We start from the raw sequence: 21,078 nt of genomic DNA on the forward strand, positions 1-21,078 counted from the left end.
ATTGTCTGAAACATGTTGTTTTTAACTAGCTGAATTTGACAGAGGAGACCTGTAATATATTACTCCTCCTTATTCAGTACTAGCACACTAATATGTACACTAATATGTACCTTACACGCTAATGTGTACCTTAATGTGTTAAGGTACACACTAATATGTACCCTAACAACAAATAAAATCAAAATTAAAGTCCATTATCAGAAAAACCTCACCACCATACCTGTATTCATAAAATTATTTATGAGCAGTCAGTACATTTCATAATTAATTAGCTGTCTTATAAAAATGTCTAAAGGTTATCAATGAAGCCACTGCACAATAGACAAAGTAGAGGAAAATCAGGGTTTTAATGTTTAACTTTAATGTATTTGGAAGTCGAAATTAATTTCAGTCCTTAATTTATGAAACCACTACTGGTTTCTTATTTATTTTTCTTTAATTGCAGCCACTGTCCTTGCATTCCTCAAGTCACAATCAATAACTGTTTGAAAAACAAACATATAAGACAAACACAGGAAAACATCCAAACATCCAATTTCTCTAAATATTTCTTCCATAATCATGAGAAACAAAAAAATGGAGAATATTAATAGATATATATATTCCCTGATGGAGAATACAGGGGTCTTTATTTAAAAGTACAGCCCCAGTCTGTCAGAAAAGCAAGAGACCAAGATCTTTCATGGTTAATTAAAAACACACTTAGCATTTTCTCTTAATCCAAATGAGCCACAAGGCAGGAGCTCAGACTTTTATTCAAAGTCACGCACAACCCTTGTTGCCGTAAGTACACTTCCACCTCGCCGGTGCTTCTACTACAGCTCTGATAAAACTTTTACATTCACGAGTCAAAGGTTAAACAAAGGAGAGGAAATGTTTTCTGTCAAATAGTCAGGTAACCACTAACAGTCCTGAACTATCAGCAGGAATCTAACTTCTAGTAATCAAATAAAACTAAGGAAACTGCCTTTCCGTAGCTAAACGTCTAATGTCTAGGGGCTACTTTTCTGTCTGGAAAATTGACACAAAATGTGTAAAATTGAAACATTCTGCTTCTAAGGGATTTGCCTAAAGGAAGAGTGAAAAAGTTTCAAGCGTGGTCTGAACTGAAGAACTACAAAGCCTTACCACATAAACCTGTCTTCCTTATTAGAGCATTTCATTTGGAAACGTAGGTGACAATTTTACAGTCATAAAATTAATGAAATCTAAGACTAAGCATTTTAATGATGCATTCTGTGTTCCTCTGCATACCTAAGGTCAACCTCAGAGTCCATCAAGAGTTTCAAATTATTTGTACTTCATACTAAAACCATGCAGGTAATTCAAAATCATGTTCATGTAAACCCAGAAAGTATTATTTCCACAGCAAGCAGCAGTGATTCTTAGAAACAAAACCTAGAAGAACTAAGTCTACTATTATTGAAAAGCAGACATTCACGTTTCTACTGTGCCACTTCAAACCTCAACTAGAAAAAGTATTACCCAAAAATAGGAAAAGTAAAACTAGGAGAAAAGATCCAGTAGAGGATATGAGCTCAACAAGGTATTTTACAATATGCCTATTGTGTATCCCTTGTCTTATAGGGCTGCATTAGCTCAACACTTTGTGGAGAGGGAGGAGGTGACACAGCAGGATTCACACCGAGAGCTTCACAAAGCAGCCGTGTAGCTTAATGAAAAGCACTAAATTAAATAAAACCTGCAAAGGAATCACACAGCATTTCTAGAGAATCATCCAAGAGTTATTCTCTCATCTTACTATGGTTTAGCACTGAATTTGGCAACTGGAGTCAAGCTCTGCTCATTCATTCTAGACAATATAATGTCACAATTAAGTTCTTCAAACAAAAATGCCTAAGGAAGCTACCTTGGGAAATTTTTATTTCACTTTATAAACATAGTATTTGAACAATATATTCTGATTTGGAAGAAAATCCTATCTACACAATTCATATACACGTGTATATAAAACGGAAAAAACTCCATAAAACTTATAGAAGAATTTTTTATGTACAGTTTCAAACTATCCAGTTTAAAGCAGGATCATGTGGCTGCAAATTCAGAGATAATTTCCTTTAATTAATGTTTCAGATGGAGAATGAATTATAGACTGAAGTCCCATAAACCACAAGACTTTAATCTTACATGCAGCTTTGAGCTGCTGGTGTAAAACCTGAGGACAAGCAGCCTTTACTTCAGCATTCAGTTAAGACTCCCATTCAGCAGTTGAAATTGTAACTCTTTAGAAGACCTGGCATAGGTTAACACGTGGCTTGGTACTATCCACAAATGGACATGGACAAGGGAAAAGCTGTGTCCTGTTCCCCACTCATCAGCCTACTCAAATTTCTACAGTATCTACTTCCAACCATTTTGACTGGCTTGTTCCTGCTCATCTTTAGAGATTTTTAGCTACATTTCAGTTTTTTATAACAAATTCAACTAAGTTTTCTGTATTTAACTATCTCTAATTGTCTTTGTCAAAACCTCAGTCAGTAATCTTATTATAGTCCTCTTGTTCAAGGGGATACATCCATGAGCAGAGGAGAAGGCAGCTCGACATGGCATTTCTGTACATCTGCACTGTGTGTTTATATACAAGCCCATGGCTACTGTGCACACACCTGTGATGAACAAGTAGTGTGAATTGCCCGTACATCAGCCATCATGTGTATACACACAGCAAATACCATTTCATGTCATTTTGATATAGGGAAAAAGCGAGGCTGAACATGCATACACATCCTTTATATGACAGCATTCTTTTTGTATTATTATTTGGGTTAATTTGAGAACAATAAGCATGTGCAAAGGAGAGACAGATAAAATGCCCAATGAAATCTGTTTAGTGAGTCTTCTTTCACTTGGTCACTTCTAATGCATCTTGGGATTCAGAGGAGAAACCAGACTGGCTACTAGAACATGAGATGGAAATAGTGATGCATTCCTTCCATCTGAGCTAAACACAACACAACAGGCAGACACATTCTGGAGATAAGCAGAGTACCCAGCCATGAGTACAGTGCTATGAAGCTAGTGCTGTTATGCATTCAGCTGTGCATTGTAAATTTGAAATTGTCACAATAAAAGCAATAAAGGCAATGCTTTGGATACGGTTCAGTGAAAAGTTATAGCTTGCCACTTTTCATTTTCCTACTTATTTCTACCAAGTAACAGACCACTGACTAATCTTTAGCTGATGCACGTCCATGGGGAAATGCTGAAAGAAATACCCAGTTTACACCAGCTGAGAATTTACATCCTTTGCTTTGCAGCACTCCATGCACTTAAATGCACTTGAGTGTGCATAACTGATTAAATGTTGTTGCAGCCACACAAACAATGCAAAAAATGTTGCTTCTAGCTTGATGAGGAAAGAAAAGATTAACTCAGAGAAAATAGCTAAAAGCATACACATACATTTTCACTCTGGGCTTTAATAAGTTATATAAAAAAACAGTATCACAGAGAAAACTGTTAAATATTATATTCCAAAAGCCTAAGACTTAAATCCTTCTGAAGTACTACTAGTAGGCATATTTCAAAGATCCCAGAAAGCAAATTAATTTCCAGAATAAAATATTTCCCTTTTGCTACCTTTATTATATGGTAGTATTTTTTTTCTGCAATATTTAGAGCAAACATTTATTTTTTAATTACTTGCCAAAATCATCCAGTGTAATGGCTCCCAACATTAGTTTGGCATCTGTTTCAAAGTTCATTAAAATCTTGATGTGCTCTTTCCAATAATTTTAAGCACTACTCTACAAGTCTCTATATTGGCTAATCTTTTTTCCCCTCAGTGTTCATTTACTGATAATCCTTTTACAAGCTGATGTTGGGCTTTTCTCCCTAACTCACATGGCCTTATGACACCCTCCACAACTACCTGATTTCCATGTTGCCCAAAAATCTGAGAACCTGCTTTTATCCACATTCTTCCTACCCTACTCTCCAAAATTCCCTCTTTCCCCTTTGCTGCCAATTCATTTGCCTCTCCTCTCTTGTGTTTGTCCAGATTCTCGTTTTAAAAGCAATTTAAATTCAATTTTGTTCTTCCTATTTGCTGCTGAACTGGATATTCCCATTTCCTCTATTGGGCTTGCAGGCTGCTAGGTTCTTAACTGAAGTTGCAAATTTGTCTTTTAATGAGATCGCTCTGCCTTTAATTTAATTTAAATGGTTTTAGGACAGCTAAACAATTGAGGGTTTTTGTTATCAAAACAATTATCTTAAGAGAGAAGAAAGAAAAAGCAGAGAGAGAAGCAAAGTACTTCTTTGGACTCATTCTCCCCAACATCAGTATGTCCTCTGCAACAAAACAGCATGCTCTTGTGAATTCTCTGGATCTATTGTTTCTTATACTAGATATAGTCTGGGCAAAGAACTTGGAAGAGACACCCAAAAATCCTCTTTCCAAGGACAGGAATACAGAATAATGCACTTTATTGTTGAATTGACGGAGTGCTTGTCAAAGATCTGATTAGAAAGTAAAAATATCCACATAACAGTCCAAGCCCCTAAGGCTGCAATGTATTGTTCTCTGCATTTAAGCAGAGATTTCATGTTATTAAAAAAAAAAATTATTTAGCTGCACGGAAGAATACCATCATATGGGGTTTGGGGGCACTTTTTATGTGAAAGCAATGGTAACGCTGCCATAGAAAAGCAATACTCTGATAGTAAAGTTAAATACATTAGCAGAGAATTTGTAAAAGATAATTATTTTATTGTATTTTCCATATTCACTCGTTGACTCAATTTTTATTGTACCACCTTACCTTAGAATACAGAGGCAGACCTTGCCTCCTGACGTCAAACGGCAGAATCCAAACCTTTGCTTACTTTCAATGTCAGTGAGCACAAAGGTGAAATGCTGTCCTACTTGGTTTTGGGACACCCTGAAAAACCAGATACAGAGCATAAAACCATTAAATCACATAAAACATGAGCATTTAAGTCATTGGTCTCAAGTATTTTCATGCTCAATCCTCACTATAATCCTCAATACAATTCTATTGCCTGCTGTTCTTTTCCAGTTCTTACACAATCTTCTACAGCAGAATACCTAAGAACCTGCTAGTAATGGTTAACACCTGACATTTCTGGTTCAATCTTGGATGACCACACTGAAAATTAACTCCCAGAGAAGCTAAAAATCACCACAGACACCAGTCTACCAGTCAGAGAGCAAAATTTTTTTTTAATTTATCCCTTGCAATATGGGGGCAGGGGGTTGTTGAGGTTTTACTGGTTGGTTTGGGTTTTTTGAAATCTCCATCAAAATAAAATATAGAAAATCTACCCCCTAGGAAAAAAAAGAAAGTAGCAGTTGATTAAAGGGCAAGAGAAGCTACATAGGACACAAGGATTTTTACTGTTTAACACGTGTATGACAAAGGTTTAAAGATTAGAGGCAGAGTCTCCCACTCTTCTCAGTTTAGTTTAGCACCTCATGAGCATAAAGTGACTGGGATGAATCAAAAGCCTGTGCTGTGCACACAACATCAGAAGATACACTTAGTCCAATATAATCACCCATAATTAATGGCCTTTTTTCCATTAGGTAATTAATCTCAAATCATTAAAACAAGCACTTTCCTCAGCTGCCTTCAACAGCCTGGAACAATCTAGTGCTCTCTTTAAGCACTGTCAGTACTCAATGGCTTGTGCTCAGTCCACCCTGCTCGGGCTCTGGGGAGCTGGGATGCTGCGCTGGCACCACAGAGCCATCAATAACCAGGCCCTACTGCTCCCCTGCCACCCCTGCAGCTTGCTCTGCCACATCTCGGCACTTTGCTCCTTCCTGCAGAGAGCAGACTGCCATGGCATGTGCCGTGCGAACTGAGCACCCCTGTGCACCCTGGGGCTCCCACAGAAACCTGCAGCAGCCGCGCAGTCGGAGCACTGGAAACGCTCTGAGCAGTGACCTCGGCTGCCTCTGCTCCCACCCTCTCTCTGCTCCGCCGTGTCCCACCCTGAGCCTTGGAGCTTCCAGCAGCCAGGCCTGGCTTCTCCTTGCACCACAAAACCCCTGCCAGGGCTAGGCTGGAGGCTCTGTGCACAACCATACTAACCCAAATTGGTCTTAATGGACTGTGTACACCTATGTCAGGCAAAATGTCTGTACACAGGGCCACTTTAAAAATGAGATTTAAATTCTAATATTTTCTATTAAAAATAGCCCAGCCAAGTTATGAGTTCAGTGGGAAGCATGTCCAATGCCATCTCACCATCTCCAAATCACAATCTTCCCTTTGCTTAAGAGAGACAACTCCATGTTTTGACAGTCAGCATAAGAGTGGCCCAGCTTGAAAACTGCTTCCCACACAGTTTAGAAAGAGATGCGAGCAGCAAGTCCCAGATTTTTAGTATGAGAAACACCCCAAGGCTAAAACTGAGTTTCCACAAGAACCCAAAAGCTTGCATTTGGTCCCATTTGCTTCAAAAGAACAGCTAACAGAAGCCAGTGACCGACCATCCATCTGGACTACATTTTCTGTTCAGTTTAAAATACTGAATTAATTCTGGGTTTCTAATTTGAGAGCTACACTTAAGATGTGGGGGCAGCAAGGATGCCTGTTTTTCTACTCCTCTTCAGCAGAATTAAAACTGACTATATGTAAGCCTTACCATGAAAAACAAATGGTAACTGGGGATTTCAATCGATAGATGACCACAATGTATAAACCAGATTCATAAAACATTCCACAAGTGCTAGCACTACAGTTTTAACACATATATAGCATGTTCCATCATGCAGACGAACACTGGCCAAGTGACTTGGGGTTTGTGCCTCTCTGTTTCACTGCAGCACATTCAGGTTGTTCAGAAATCAAGTCTCCCCTCCAGAAATAGGCAGCAGCTCCTGGCCCTGCTACCTGGACCACAGCATTGATGCGTCTCGAGATTTTCTTAGCACAAAAAGCTGCACAGATAAAATGAAACTATCATATACCAGAACTCCCTCAACAAAATGTTATCCAGACTTTTTATTGGAGCACAAGATAAAGTAGCCCAGCTGCAAAACCTTTCTGCAGAATGCTGGTCTAGCTGGCTGTTTGAAGAGAGCATGATGTGCTCACTTGCAAGGGGAGAGCTGGCACAAATCGTTCCCAACCAGTGCTGACATTCTCCTCACTCATTCCTCTGACTTGCTTTTGACTTACTTTCAACTCTTGCCCTGCATGCTTACTTTTAATGTTAGTTCAATAATAATAAATCACTATTAATGAAGAATGTGTGTAAATACTTATTAACCCTGCAGACTACAATGGGCTCTTTCAACGTTATTACAGTTCACTATAGAAATAAAAAATAGGTTTTAAATTTTTCTATGTGCCTACACAATGCAGAAAAGGCTCTTTAGTACCCATGGATTAGGTAAAGAGTCATTTTAAAGATTTTTGTTTACACTACAGCCATTGCTTAGGTCTCATTTTAAGGGAGCCTTGAGAGAGTTAATTAAGGCAGGAATTGAATCTCTCCTTCAAACAAAAAACAGCATATCTAATCACTAAATTTATCCTTTGCTCTCCATAAAAACTGCTCTTCCTCCAAATTATTTTGTTTAGGATAGAGCAGATGTTTGAAATTATTTTTTCTTCAACTTTTAGAAAGTTTTGAAAAGTTTCAAAAAATTTAAAACCTTATACATGGGAATAGATATTTCTATTTTCTTCTAAAAGTAAGTCTTAATGTTATTGTTACTTATAAAATATCATGTACATGTCCTTGACCAATGTAACTAATATATACAGTTCTGACTGAAGCTTTCGTGGCTGCTACTTAAACCTGAAAGTTTCACATGTATTACAACTCCCAAACTGATAGGAAAAACCAAAACCCTCAGTCATCAGTCAGTCACCCTAATTTCCCAAATCAAAGAACGGAATAGAAACTGTTTCAAGCAGGAATTTGAAAACCAGATGTTAAGGTGGTGGTACAAGCTGATGGAGATACTGGGGTGACAGTAACACTAGTTTTTGCATTCTCCTTCAGCTAACTTCTATACCCTAATCGAAGCTTCAGGAACTATTTTCTTCACTTCCAAGCTCATTCCAGGATCCACAAGTCCACAGCTCAGGTTCCCTGTGTGGAGAGCTCCTCTGTTCCAACAAAGCTATCTGATTTGAGCTCTGCCTCCCAAAAAACCCCAACCCTTTACAATTCAGAAAAGAAAAAAAAAAAAAAAAAGAACAGGAGAAAAACTGCCAAATATATGAAAATGGACAATGCCACCACCAAGTAAGAAAATTCCCACAAATAAAAAGCACAGTTAGCTTATTAATGAGGTTATGTTTTCAAAACAACACAAGCATTAAAAGAAACCACAACTACTGAGTAAAGAGCCTCACTGGGAGTATTTAAGTTGCAACAGAAGCCTGTCTAGAAGCTCTGTCTCAGAGCCCTGACCATCACACCTGGCCAAGGGTCTATGGGAGCACACGGCAGCTCCCTCAGCATTCCAGGTTTCCTCTCAGACAGGTGCACTTCCGCACACACTCTGAAACCAAACAACCCCTGTGTGAAATCAATAGTTATACTCCTCACAGCACACACTGCAGCCTGCCCTTACACTATTCTCTCACACACACATTCACTATTCCACAAACATGTGCCATAATACAGTGAGACACAAGATGCAAAGAATTCAGTTGTGTGTAACTGCTGCTATATTTCTGAGTTGGCAACTCCCCCTTGCAAACAGACTGCAGTCCCTGAAGGGTACAGGAAATGCTACAGTTTATTTATTTTCATCCATATTGCTTGAAATACTTTCTTGGCTATTTACTTTTCATACACAACTATTTACTCTGAAGGCAAATTTTTTGTGTAAGGTATCTTATAACTGGCTTTCACAAGATCTGCAAATCCAATCATTTCAAGGCATGGTTGTGTACTTCGCTAGATCATAGCTGTGTTTCTGCACAGACTTATACCACAAATATCAACAGAAACAGCATTAGCCATGAACAGGAGAGTGACAGTGATGTCACTCCTGCTATCATTACTCACTCACCCTAAAAGATTAGGAGTTAAATAACCTGCACAGTAATTCCCATACTTGAGTGACATAGTGCTGCTACAGAGAAATCCTTTACAGCAGCAGTACCACTGATTATCCTCCAAAATCCAGCATTTCCCAGTGACTGGGTGAGCACCATGGGGAAATTAATATGGTACACATCATTGTCTCCATTCTGATCCTACAGGCAGCTCCCAAAAGAGTCTCTAAAAGAGGCTTGCGTGCTTCACATTCAGCAGGAGAAATGCATCCTGAAAGGGAAAACACTGAGGAATGAAAGGAGGAAGGGAAGTACTTATGGTGGAGAGAAATGGCAGCGGCTCAAAGCACAGATAAAAATGAGGGGTCAAGCAGTGACGTAGCACAACTTCAGACTGAACCTGAAAGGGCTCCAAAAGGAACAAGAGAAGTTGCATCCTCACTAGTCATCACCCAGCTACATAACTGATGGATGTGGAGACTGGGGTATGGACTCCGCAAAGTTACACCTCAGCTCTGGGTTGAGAGGGAAAACACAAAAGACTGTTGGAGAAAGAAAAGTGAAGCAACCATGCAGAGAGGATTCAAGCAACAAGAAAGAACAAAACAAGGTTTTGTCTGATGCATTAATATTACTTTAGCAAATATTAAAAGGAAATTAAAATCTCTGTCCTCAAATGTTAAATCCTCCTAGACCATACAAAAAGAAACAAATGGAGTACCAAAGAAAAGGGTCTTTCTTTGTAAATACATACATGCAAACTGCTAGAATATTATACAATTGTGCCATTATTAAATAGAAAGTAATTTATTCACAAAAAGAGACATAGGTACTTGAAGCAAATGCTCAAGAACTTCTATGAGGAAATTATTTTCTTAATCCCTTTAAAATAAAATGTAAGCCATAACTAAAAGTAATGAAATTATGTGTTTGTTTTCAATAAAAAAATATATATAAAGCTCAAAGTTTAAGTCGTGGTCAAAGAATTTTTTTACAACATTGTGCCTCTTTTAGTTTGACTTTCAGTTTCAATTTAATGGGAGTTTCCTCTAGAATTTTAATTACCATTCACAGTATGTACTTTTGATAATTAGTGTGAGCAGTGTACAGTTATTTATAACATCTGCATGAAGTATGCCCAGTGAGGTGATGCAGGCACCATCAAACAGTGAGAACTAAATCTGGATCTCTATGATCATTGCAGGATAGAGGATAAATGAAAACCAAATAGAGTATCTCATTTCTCTCTTTTTTCAATTCCTTAAGTAATTAATATAGGTGACTTGAAAGAAAATGGGTGACAGTGACCCTACTACTGGTACTTTAACTCTCCTTTCTCCATAATTTGAAGAACATAGATTTCCTACTTTATTTAGTTTTATTTAGCCAGATAACAGAATTAACACTCCATTATCTGTAACTCTGCTGCGTAGTAGAAATCCAGAAGCAACCTACAGAACAGTCACATCTTTTGTTTTAAATATCTTGGTATCTTTTGTTTTAGTATCAGAATCGGTGGAAGTTACTACTTTTGTACTAGTAACTTCTAGCTCTTAATAGGCTCAGACATTGCTTGAAGTATTTTATATACATAAATATACATAAAATACATATATATGTATGTATATTTATATAAATATGTATATAAATATACATATATTACAGGTTGAGAAGCTATGCTTACTGCAGCACAATATGCTCAATGAATGAAACAGATATTTTCTATTTCAGTTCAAATGTTTCTGTACAGAAACTGGCATTGAAACTGCCTGTAAAATACTTGGGAGTATTAGGGGTACCATCTATCATGATCCTATACACAAGAGGAAAACTATATATACATATATATATTCATCAGACAGGGGAAAGCATGTTTATGGCTAGACGAACACCAAAATGATTGTAATATCTTAAATCTCCAGTGGAAAAAAGCCCTATAAAAAGGAACTTCAGCAGTGTTTTCCTCAATCCTTTTCTTTATCACTCCAAATGTCGAAATAAAAATCATTAAACTGAGAAAGCAGAAGACAACTAGTTTAGTTTAAAACAATTGGTAAGGTGTGTCCACACTACAGAAAATGCTTGAGCTGAGTAGAAAAAAGGCAAACACATCATGCAGCCAGTATGTTGCCCACACAAACAACTCCAGTGACAGTCCCCACTTTCCTGAATGAGCTTCCAGCATATCTGTGCTTTGCTCCACAAGAGATCTGCCCCCCCATCCATGCTGCTACACTCCCATGATCCTGCCTGGCCTTTGGTTCCCCTGAAAATCGCTCAGAACTCAGCTCCAGCTCCGCAGGCAGCTGCGAGTGCGGCGCCCGTTCCAAAGCCACCACGGCACTGCCTGAGCAGCCTGCGGGCCAGACTGAGCAGCCTCATTCCTCCCAGCAGAACCCCAGCTTCCAGGAACCTCCACTCCTGGCCAGCTGACAAGTTTTATGAATTTGTAGAAATTTTGCACTTTGAGAACACTGCTTTACAGTCAAGCATGAGGCCAAGAGTCAAAAAGCATCTCTGGGGAGAGGGCACGGGAGATGTTAATAAACAAACAACAAACTTCCTTTCACTTCTTCCTTTTTGTCCTCTTTTTCTTTGTTTTTTTACCCCTACAGATAATCAGCTAAAATACATACTCAGCTATGCTAGAAATTCAAGTATTCCCACAGTTTATTAAGTTCATTCTCTTCATACAAGCAGCTAAGTGCCTTCTGAATGGTTCAAGAGAAATAGTTAAGACAACTTATTTCAGAATAATTATTCATTGCCACGGATTGTCTTCTTGCCACTGGATGGCAGCAACAGAACCTCACCTTTTTCTATTATCCTCAAATTTTATTTCCATTTTTCATCTTCATTACCAATTTTAAACAGAATTCTGTACATATCTTAAACACATTAAAGACTTTAATGCTTTAAAGCCAACCACTGACAACCATATTAGTTAAGTCATTAAAACAGCTTAAAGGACAGTGAGCTTAACCAGTTCAAAACCCAAACAACTTAATTAAATTCAGCTATAAAAGACTAAATAGCCCTAGTTTACTTCAGGGAAGTTGTATTTATAAAGATCTATATTTTGCCAGTGCATTTTGCTGCAAAGACACTCTTCTCTCCTCTCTCCACACACCAGCTTTTCCTCCACTGACAGCAGCTTCCTGCATCTGATAGATGCTTCTCATCTCCAGCTCACCATCTACAACTGATGCCCATGTTGTTCTGAAATTGGCTCAGCCTGCACATTACCTGAGTGTCTCTTTCATTAATTATGCAAATCAAGCTTTTAATTCAATCTTTGCCAATTCAGACAATATGGGTTTCCCAAACCAAGTGAGTTCAATCTATTAAATAAATTGCCATTAATCATGTTGACAAGCCCAAATAAATATTTTCATTAATAAAAACATTTTATATGAACAATTTAAATGACTGGCAGCATTGTATGGAAACCAGACTATAACTGATACCAGAAAGGTAAGGACTAATTAATTATAAATAATGGTCTAGATTCTTCTCTGAGAAAAATCAATTGCATATTCAGCTACTTCCATGTAATTAAAGTCTTAATTTCTTTGAACTCAAACAACACATTTTCTGTACTGCTCAGTGAGATTTTTATATCCTGGTGCACTGTAACATTTTTAATGAAGCTCGCTGCTTAAAGGAAACTGTGTTATATCCTTATACTAACACAGATGGTGCTCACAATTACAGTGTACAAAACTGGGAGCTGGAATGCAGCTCTACCTGGACAGAGATATTCTTAAAATTCTGTAATGATTACATTTTTCTGTGTTAGTTTCCTACTAGTGACTTCATACTCACTTGAACAAAGGATACGTTTTCTCATCTGCAGGTGCAAGTTTAGGGAATACATTACAATTGCCTTGTCTTTAAATCCTTGTTGTAATTATGCTAAAAATAATTTTCTATTAAATATTTTTAAATAAATGATAACTGTAACACATACCTTTCAACGTCAAAAGGAAAGCAGAACTTTGGAACGCTGTTCAGCACTTCCTGAAAATACAAGCAAAAGAAATGAAGTTAGAGGTTTTTTGAAAAGGCTTTTGAAAGGTTTGCTTTTTAAAAAATGGTCAAAAATACTCATAACAAATAATAAGTTCAAGGAATATATGATTACAAAAAATACAGCACACGTTCCTGGACTGAAATAATTGATTATTAAAAAGGAATTAGGTTTGTGCTTTGGCAGATTGCAAAGACAATGCCATAGAAGCCCCAGGAGGGAAAGGCCTGGCCTGAAGGGTATTAACACCCTTCACATCCCCGCTGGGATTCCCTTCAACAAGGCCATATGGATTTTACAAGAAGCACCACACCATATGGGTAAGCCACGTCTGCTGCTACTTGTACCACAGACTAGCCACAGGGACTTCTGACAGATCCTGGCTCAAAAATACAAATGTTGTTTCAATTAAAATGCAGGCAGAGAAAAGGGAATGAAGTTGGCAGCAGAATGAATTACAGAGAGGTATAACAACTCTATACATGTACCATAGTCAAATGCTGAAAGTGATGGAAATCGCCTACTGGTCCAAAGCAGAAATTTATATGATTAACCCTTTGGGTCTCACAAGCAAGCTTTGCTATCAATAAAGGAAAGGGGTGGGGGGGGAGCAAAATCCACCAGATCTACATTCATACCACAGTATGGAAGGATAATGTCTCTCTTTTGTGCAGAATTTTATTTAAGAAGCTGTTTAGTGGCAAATAAAATGTGTTAATTAAAATATAAAAATGTTCTCAAACTAGTCAACGTTTTTCTTTAAAAAAAAAAAAAGCGAATTACCAGATCACTTAGCAGCAAATATTAAACAACGACTTTACAAGATCCTAGAAAACAGGTTTTATTTCCTTGCTTCCAACTGGGAAAACAAACCCCCTGTGAAATGCTTCAGCAAGAAGAGACAGTTAACATTCATGCAGTTGGTCAAAGCTGCAGAATTCCTTTTTTGTAGCAGCCCAACAGACCTGTATTTCTGTATACAAGAGCTGGCCTCCAAGGTTCGCTTTCAAAAAAGAGCACATTGATTACAAATTTCTAGGGCTGCACATGAGGGTTTAATAAGCTGATTTAAGGTGTTAGCACTGCAGCCTGAACACCCTGTTTACTGCATGTTGGACAGTCAACTCCCATTAGGGGAAACTGTGTGTTGAAATTCCTACACACTACAATGACTACTTACTTCAAACATTCACCAGGCTCAGTGGATAGTGTAAAATATAAAGAGCCCACACAAGTTAATCAGAAAGAGAGGAACAGTTCAGGAAAAAGACACCTGTGACTGCAACAAGCATGTTAGCTGCAACATTTTAAGGGTATATGATGTGCCTCAGTAAATCTTCACGTGATACTAAATCAGGAAGTCAATGTTTTTAGAATTTCCAAGTCATACAAAAGATTTCAAGAAATCTTTAGAACTTTTACTTCGTTATCAGAGTGTATGAAAGCCACATATGTGTTTTGGGAAAGGTTATTAACTCCATTAAAAACAAGAGCAGTACATAGAATACTCTTCAAAAGGAACTGCTCAACCACCATCCTACCTGCTCTGAGTGTCCACTGCCAAAGAGTGAGAAGCAAAATATAAGCAGGGCAGGTAAGCATTTAATTTCTGCAGTCAGGAACAAGCACACACAACACCAGTAGTAACAATAATAAACTCTAACAAAAGAGAGCAAGAGGAACAGGCTAATCAAAACTTCAGATATTTCCTAAACATTTCCAAATAGTCTCTCACTTCAGGCTCATAAAAGTTGTTTTTCCTGTTCCAAATAAATAGTATTTTATTCTTTTTCTAAATCTGTGCCTATTCTCACACTATAGGAAGTAATTTTTCTCCTCACTAACAAGGATTTTAATTGCTGCCTGGTGAGCTTAGCACTGACTCAGAATTGGGTATGGAAATGTATTCATTTATGTTCCCCATTGTATTCTCTTAGAATAAATTATCACGAGAGGAAAAGAAAACAAAAACAAAAAAAACGAAGGTATTAGCTCAATATTTTGACTAAACAACCTGAAAATTACGGGTGTGTTTAGCAGCGCTGCCCGGGCCGAGCGACAGGCCAGGGCTCCCCCGGCACTGGCCGGCCCTCCCCAGGCAGCCACGCGCGCACAACTTCTGCGGAGCCTCCGCTCGCTTCCCAACTGGCAGGAGCATCCCTCGGGGGACAAGCCTTTAAACCTCCGCACTCTTTAAAATTCAACCAGCCAGCAGGTCTATAGACTGGTGTATAAACAGTATAGACACACACACACACAAAAAAAAAAATCCTCTCTCAGTTTATGTCAGTGACAAAGCAGCTCAGCAGTTGACTGCTTCTCCCCTGACAGCGTAAGCCGGGTTTACACAGATCAATAGATGGAAGTCCTACCTAGCTTCCAGGGCTCCGTTTTCTCCCTTAATTACAGGTGCTATCCAGATTTTTAAAATGGAAGAAAACAAGATGCCCCCAAGATGCTTCTAGATGAATTTAAAATGCAAATGATATTAAATAGACATTCACATTTGTGTACATATTTGCGTACAATTACAGCTGGTACTTGCAACAATCTCTCTATTGGATAAAACCGGAGCTCTGTCTCCTAATGGGTCATCATTTTCAAGGCTCCCTAACCAGATAGGACTTCCTCTTGAGTCATTATTTACACTCTCAGAAAAAGAGTAACATTATTTGTTGTCTTTTATATTCAAAACTTGACAAAATTAAGTATTTATTTCTGAAGGCAAAAGGTTGTACAAGTCTTCAGAAAGCAAAACAGTTCAATTCACATGTCCCAAGATTATTTCCTCCTCTGGCTCTTCACATATTAGTGCTTTCAGAAATGGTCCTTGTGTCATGAACAAGGTGTATACAGGGGGAAGATCATAATGATGTAAAAGAAAAAAATAAAAACCCACACAAGTAAAGGATTATCTATTTGCTTTTGAACACTGACTAAACATCTACAGGTCCACACAAAATTGTGTTTAATTGCTAAGTTAAAATATAACCATCTCATTCCTCATGCAAACTCAAAGAGAAAGAAGAAAATCATATAAATAATATCATGTGAACTGCGACATGCTGCTCCTCTTGGAAAAGCTTAAACAAAAACGGTATTTACAAAAATGTTTCCCTTATACCTACAGCACAGCATCAGAACCCTGCACTCTCACAGGCTCATGGTGCAGCTGCACTGTCCAACTCCAGCCTGGCCTGGTCATGCTCACTGGCTCTACAATGGGAGGATATTACAGAAGCCTGAAAGGTAAGAATTATTTTGTGTTCCTTGCTCATTTTGGTACCCACTCAGCTAATTCTGTGTATCACTATTTTATAAAGCAATGTAAACAGTGGTAGAAAATGCTTCTGAATTCATACATGCCAGCTTTGTGGGAAAAAAGGTCCTGATAACTTCATAGTCTGGAAAGAAACACGGTCAGTAATTAACTGACCCGTTTAGGCAGTTTTGCCTTTGGATATTTCAGATTTTCCTCTAGGTCTAAAGACAAATTATGAAGAATGGTCTGTATTCTTCTCTGAGAAAAATCAATTGCATATTCAGCTACTTCCATATAATCAAAGTCTTCCATATAATTAAAGTCCCTGAAACTGTTTTACATAAAAATTTATGCTTAATAGCAATTACTAATTGACTTGCTAGTCATATCCACGGGCAGTCCCACAAAAGTCCTGTGCACATCTCACCATTTCATTTGCAGTGTGACACCACAGGATGGGTGTAACACAACTGTGTGACGTGGGACTCTCAGTGCTGTGTGGGTGGCAAAACACAGAGCTGTAGATGTGCCCTCTAAGCTCCACCTGCTGCAATACTTCTATTCACAGAAGATAGATAAGGAAATTTGTGCAATCGCAGCTCCCTAAAAATAGACCTGCTCTTTCCAGCTAACAATTTTCAGACTAACTTGCAGATAGTGCTGTGGTTTTTGACAGCTCTTTCTATGTCAATACAGCTGCCACGTAACACTTCATACATCCCTGACAAACATGCAAAGAGGAAGGAGATTCTGGACCATGTAGCAGAAGTTGCCACTAATGGATTCAAGCAAGATTAAAATTCCACTAAACTGAGCTACGTGTACATTTCTACAGCCACAGATTGTTTTGACCCACAGAACAAATTCCACTCCACTGCTGAGAACAGTTTTTGATCCTCATTTAGTTGGCTAACATGTAAACCACAACTGGAAAGGCCCTGCAGCCTAATGACTGACATTCAGAGGAATCAGGTTGCTCAGAACACTTAAGGACAGAGCCCTTTAGAATACTTGCTCTCTAAAAGGTGTTTGCACCTTTCAAATGTTTATTCAGAGAAACATTCATTGTCTAAAATGATAAAGGAGCCGAATACCTGCAAAGGAGGATGAGATCACTTACAGAATTTCAGCTAGATTTAATTTCTCTTGTTCCTGCTTCCTGTCTCCTCCACCTGGCCACCATTCAGTTACATGCCTCAGGAAAAGAAGCCAGACAGGCAGCTGAAGATTTTTAGTAGCTTCATCTGGTGACTTTGTGCTCTACACAGCATCAAGGGTACAGGTAAGGGCACAGACAGATGAAGCAGCATGACAGGAATACTTTAGACAACAAGGTAATGGGATGAGCTTGAGATCTTAGAGAAGCAAAATCACATCAACAAGTAACTCTCATAGAGGTGGCAGTGGAGGCCCGAAGGTCAGCTCTACCTGTGACTGAACTTGGAGGTGATTGCTGCAGCATCACTTAGAACCAACAGCATGTTAAATACACACAAGAGGAATAAAAAAACCTTAAGGACTGGAAGAGTGAAGGACCAGAGTGTGGTGCACTCCAGCTGGAGATATGCTGCAGGATGCTCTTGCCCTGCAGAGCAGACTAAGGCTGCTGTCCCAGGCAGCACACTTTTTACTGCTCTCACAGCAGCTTTCAAAGGCACTTCACAAGCAGGAAAGCTAATCCTGCATTATTAACCTCACTGTCCTACAAGACCGAGGCATAAGACTTTCAAAACTACCAAAGAGCAAGTTTTAAAATTCAGAGATTTTACTAAATGATAAATTCTTGGAGTCTCTATTTGCTCCTTCATCTCATCATATAAGCAGACAAAAATAAAGCCTACTTCAGAGAGTTGTGTCCAGCACAGCATAGAGCGAATCAATTAAAATAACAAGCTCAGTTCCAAACAGCAGAATAAAACCAACATGAGGTTCAGCACAGGTTAATTTTCCTGCTTAAACAAAAACCCCTTCAAATTTCCTGGAACTCATAATAAAAACATAAAAATTGACAATGTTCTTCTTCCCAAAGAAAGTTCCCCTTGGAATAAGTTCAGATTCAAATGTTACCATCTACCTCTACTACTGGCGAGGCAAACAAAACCAAGATAACTGTTACTTCACCACACATCTCTAGCATGCATGTAATATTAGTATTCCATGTAGCAAAAAATAGTTTTCCCACAGTTCCCTGGCTCATGTCAGGGAGATCATCATTCCCTAGGCAGTATCAAATTTGGGAAAAACAGGAAATACGTCCTTCTATCGCCAATCTTGAGATTACTATGTGAGCAATATTTAACTTTTAAGGTGGTAGAGTATTTACTGCCTTTAAGAAAATTAACTGAATTTTGTAGCAAAAAAAAAAAAAAAAAGGAAAAAAAGGGCACCAGAGTATGGCACACAACTTTCTATTACCATGCAGCAGGGGAAAACTGACCTTTTATTAAGAAATACTTTCCATGTCTCTAATGCTATCTGGGAACTCAACAGAGAAGTTCTCTTAACTAGAATTACAGAAGACATCATTCTCTAAATCCAAATATGTAATTCTCTGAAGGTCAGGTTAAAATCCCCGAGTCATCCAGCACAGCTAAGTGGGCAGCAATATGTCTCACTCAAGACCTCTTCAGATCCCCCTTGCTTACAACAGCAGTTAAGATGCAACTCTGGCAGCAGTGCTGAGAAACACTTGCACATCCTGTTCAGATGCTGTTTCACCACTGGTGAAAAAATAATTACTGTCAGAGAAATTGAAAATTGAAAAAGTGATTCATAATTATTTGTCTTACCTGTTTGTTTTTTTTTTTCCACCTTTGAATATTCTGACAGCAAGGGACAGAACTGAGCATATTTTCAGTAAACCCAGCTCTACCTATTCAAAATGTTGCTTTAAAGTGAAGATTGCAGTCTCAGAAATGTCTGCAAAACAGTATCAAAGAATATCACGACTAGAGTGTAGTTGACACTCTGGTCAAAAGGCTCCTATTTGCAAGATTTCCTCTCAGCCACCAAGAAAGGCTATTTATAAAAGGAAAATGAACTATAAAAGAACACTACAGATAAGGACTATCTGTATTTGCATGAAAATGAAATATACTGAAAAAACTGTAACATTTCAAGCATGACAAACTCTACTCTGGGTGCAACTTGATACATTTCAAATTGATTTTAATTCCAAGCATACTTTTTTCCAAATATATTCCAAATGGTTTTTTTTTCCTAAGTATGGTATTAGTTACTTAAAAGACAAGTCCAGAAAGAAGAGAGTGTATATAGTAGGATGCCATTCCTTGTCTACAAAGCTTTTAGTAAACAACTCTCCTGCCCAGTAAATACCCAGTACTGGTGTACTCAGATAGGTCAGCACCAGCTCTGCAGACTGCTCCTGCTCAGGCTGGGCATGAATCTCTTGTAAGCACCAGGTGATGCTCTTCCAGAATCACAACTTCCCACTGGTTATTTCATAAAATGACTGCACAGCATAGGCCATGAAGAAATCCTGATTTTACTGGCAATTCAGAAACTCAGAAGTACTCAGAAATCTGAGCATCACGTAAATTAAGGAACAACTTGAATGCCATGCTGAGAGAAAGCATCTGTAGCAGAGAATGATTTATGCAGATAAGCAAGGTGAGGCAGTCCAAAAGCCAAACCCTTGTCTGGGCTCATCCATGCCTAAAGGTCCTGTGGGACAATGCCGGCTCCCATGGCCGGGTCAGCTGCAGGGGAAGTCAGGAAACCACACACCACCTTGTACAGGGTACTGAAACCCATGACATGTGGGGGCTGACTTTCTTGGGCTACAAGAATCTACAGCCAAAAGAAAAGGAACTGAGAAAGGAAATCAGCTTCTAAGGAACCTACGAGAATTATAATTCTTCAAATAAAATTATTTTTGATACTGTTATAAAGGAAAGACTTATTTCTTCTTTTACACTCAGCAGAGGTCACATTCTAAGCTTCATCATAATGCAGCTCAATAAGAATTGCTTGCAGTAATAGTTTTTCAGTACTAAACTGAGATATTATCAAGTGTGTTGAAAAACGGAAGGAAAATGAAACAACTCCAGACCAAACACCAAGGAGGGAAAGGGAAGAAGCAAACAAACATAAATTTAAAAAGTTAACTTGCCCCTAGTGTTACTCAATGCAGACAGATGATTATCCCAAAAAATAAAGTCCAGTGGACATACAACTGGGTGTCTTTTTCCCTAGAATATATACAATATACATTCACTTTACCTATATCTGACCTGTCCAGACCTTCTGGCTCCCCGCTCAAAGCCTCTGGCAGCTTTATTGCCAGCAATTACTCTGCAACAATTGCAGGCTGGTGGTGCTGCACATGAGCATCAGTCAGCCACCTCAGCACTCTGTCAATCAGCTTAGCTTTGACCTCTGATACAGCATAAGCCAACTCTGAACAGCTAAGACAAGAGGGAGGCAGCTTTCACCAGCAAGCCAGGCACCACAAGCAGCTACAGCCAAGAAGATTTTCAGCTCCTTCACTTTGATCAGAAGAATGAAACTGCCCATGCTCAGGGGAGACACTCATAAATCTAAACTAGCACTCACAACGCTTACTGAAAAATTAGCAGAAATCCTGTTCCTACAGTAGGAATTTCCTATCAGTTGAAAGAAGTCTTCCCTCTTCCAAAATTTAGTTTAAAATTCAAGAATGGGTGCACTGAGTGTTCATTGGTCCAGTAAACTTTCTCTAATCATTGTCATTAGTGCCTAGTGAAGGATAAAGGGCAGAGATAAGCATGCACTGT

General features: G+C 38.5%; 1 protein-coding gene across 7 annotated transcripts in view; it reads right to left on the minus strand.

Moving 5' to 3' along the window:
- The window catches only part of DENND1B (DENN domain containing 1B), a 152,893-nt gene that overhangs the window by 83,661 nt on the left and 48,154 nt on the right, over positions 1-21,078 (minus strand). For all 7 annotated transcript variants that reach the window (XM_068199607.1, XM_068199610.1, XM_068199608.1 and 4 more), the window contains 2 exons: positions 12,982-13,031; positions 4,785-4,904 (listed from right to left, as the gene is read on the minus strand). In XM_068199607.1, the coding sequence (XP_068055708.1) occupies positions 4,785-4,904; positions 12,982-13,031 (170 nt within the window). The remainder of the gene's footprint in view (positions 1-4,784; positions 4,905-12,981; positions 13,032-21,078) is intronic.

The sequence above is a fragment of the Anomalospiza imberbis genome, chromosome 9, assembly GCF_031753505.1.
Source record: "Anomalospiza imberbis isolate Cuckoo-Finch-1a 21T00152 chromosome 9, ASM3175350v1, whole genome shotgun sequence".
NCBI classification, from domain to species: Eukaryota; Metazoa; Chordata; class Aves; order Passeriformes; family Viduidae; genus Anomalospiza; species Anomalospiza imberbis.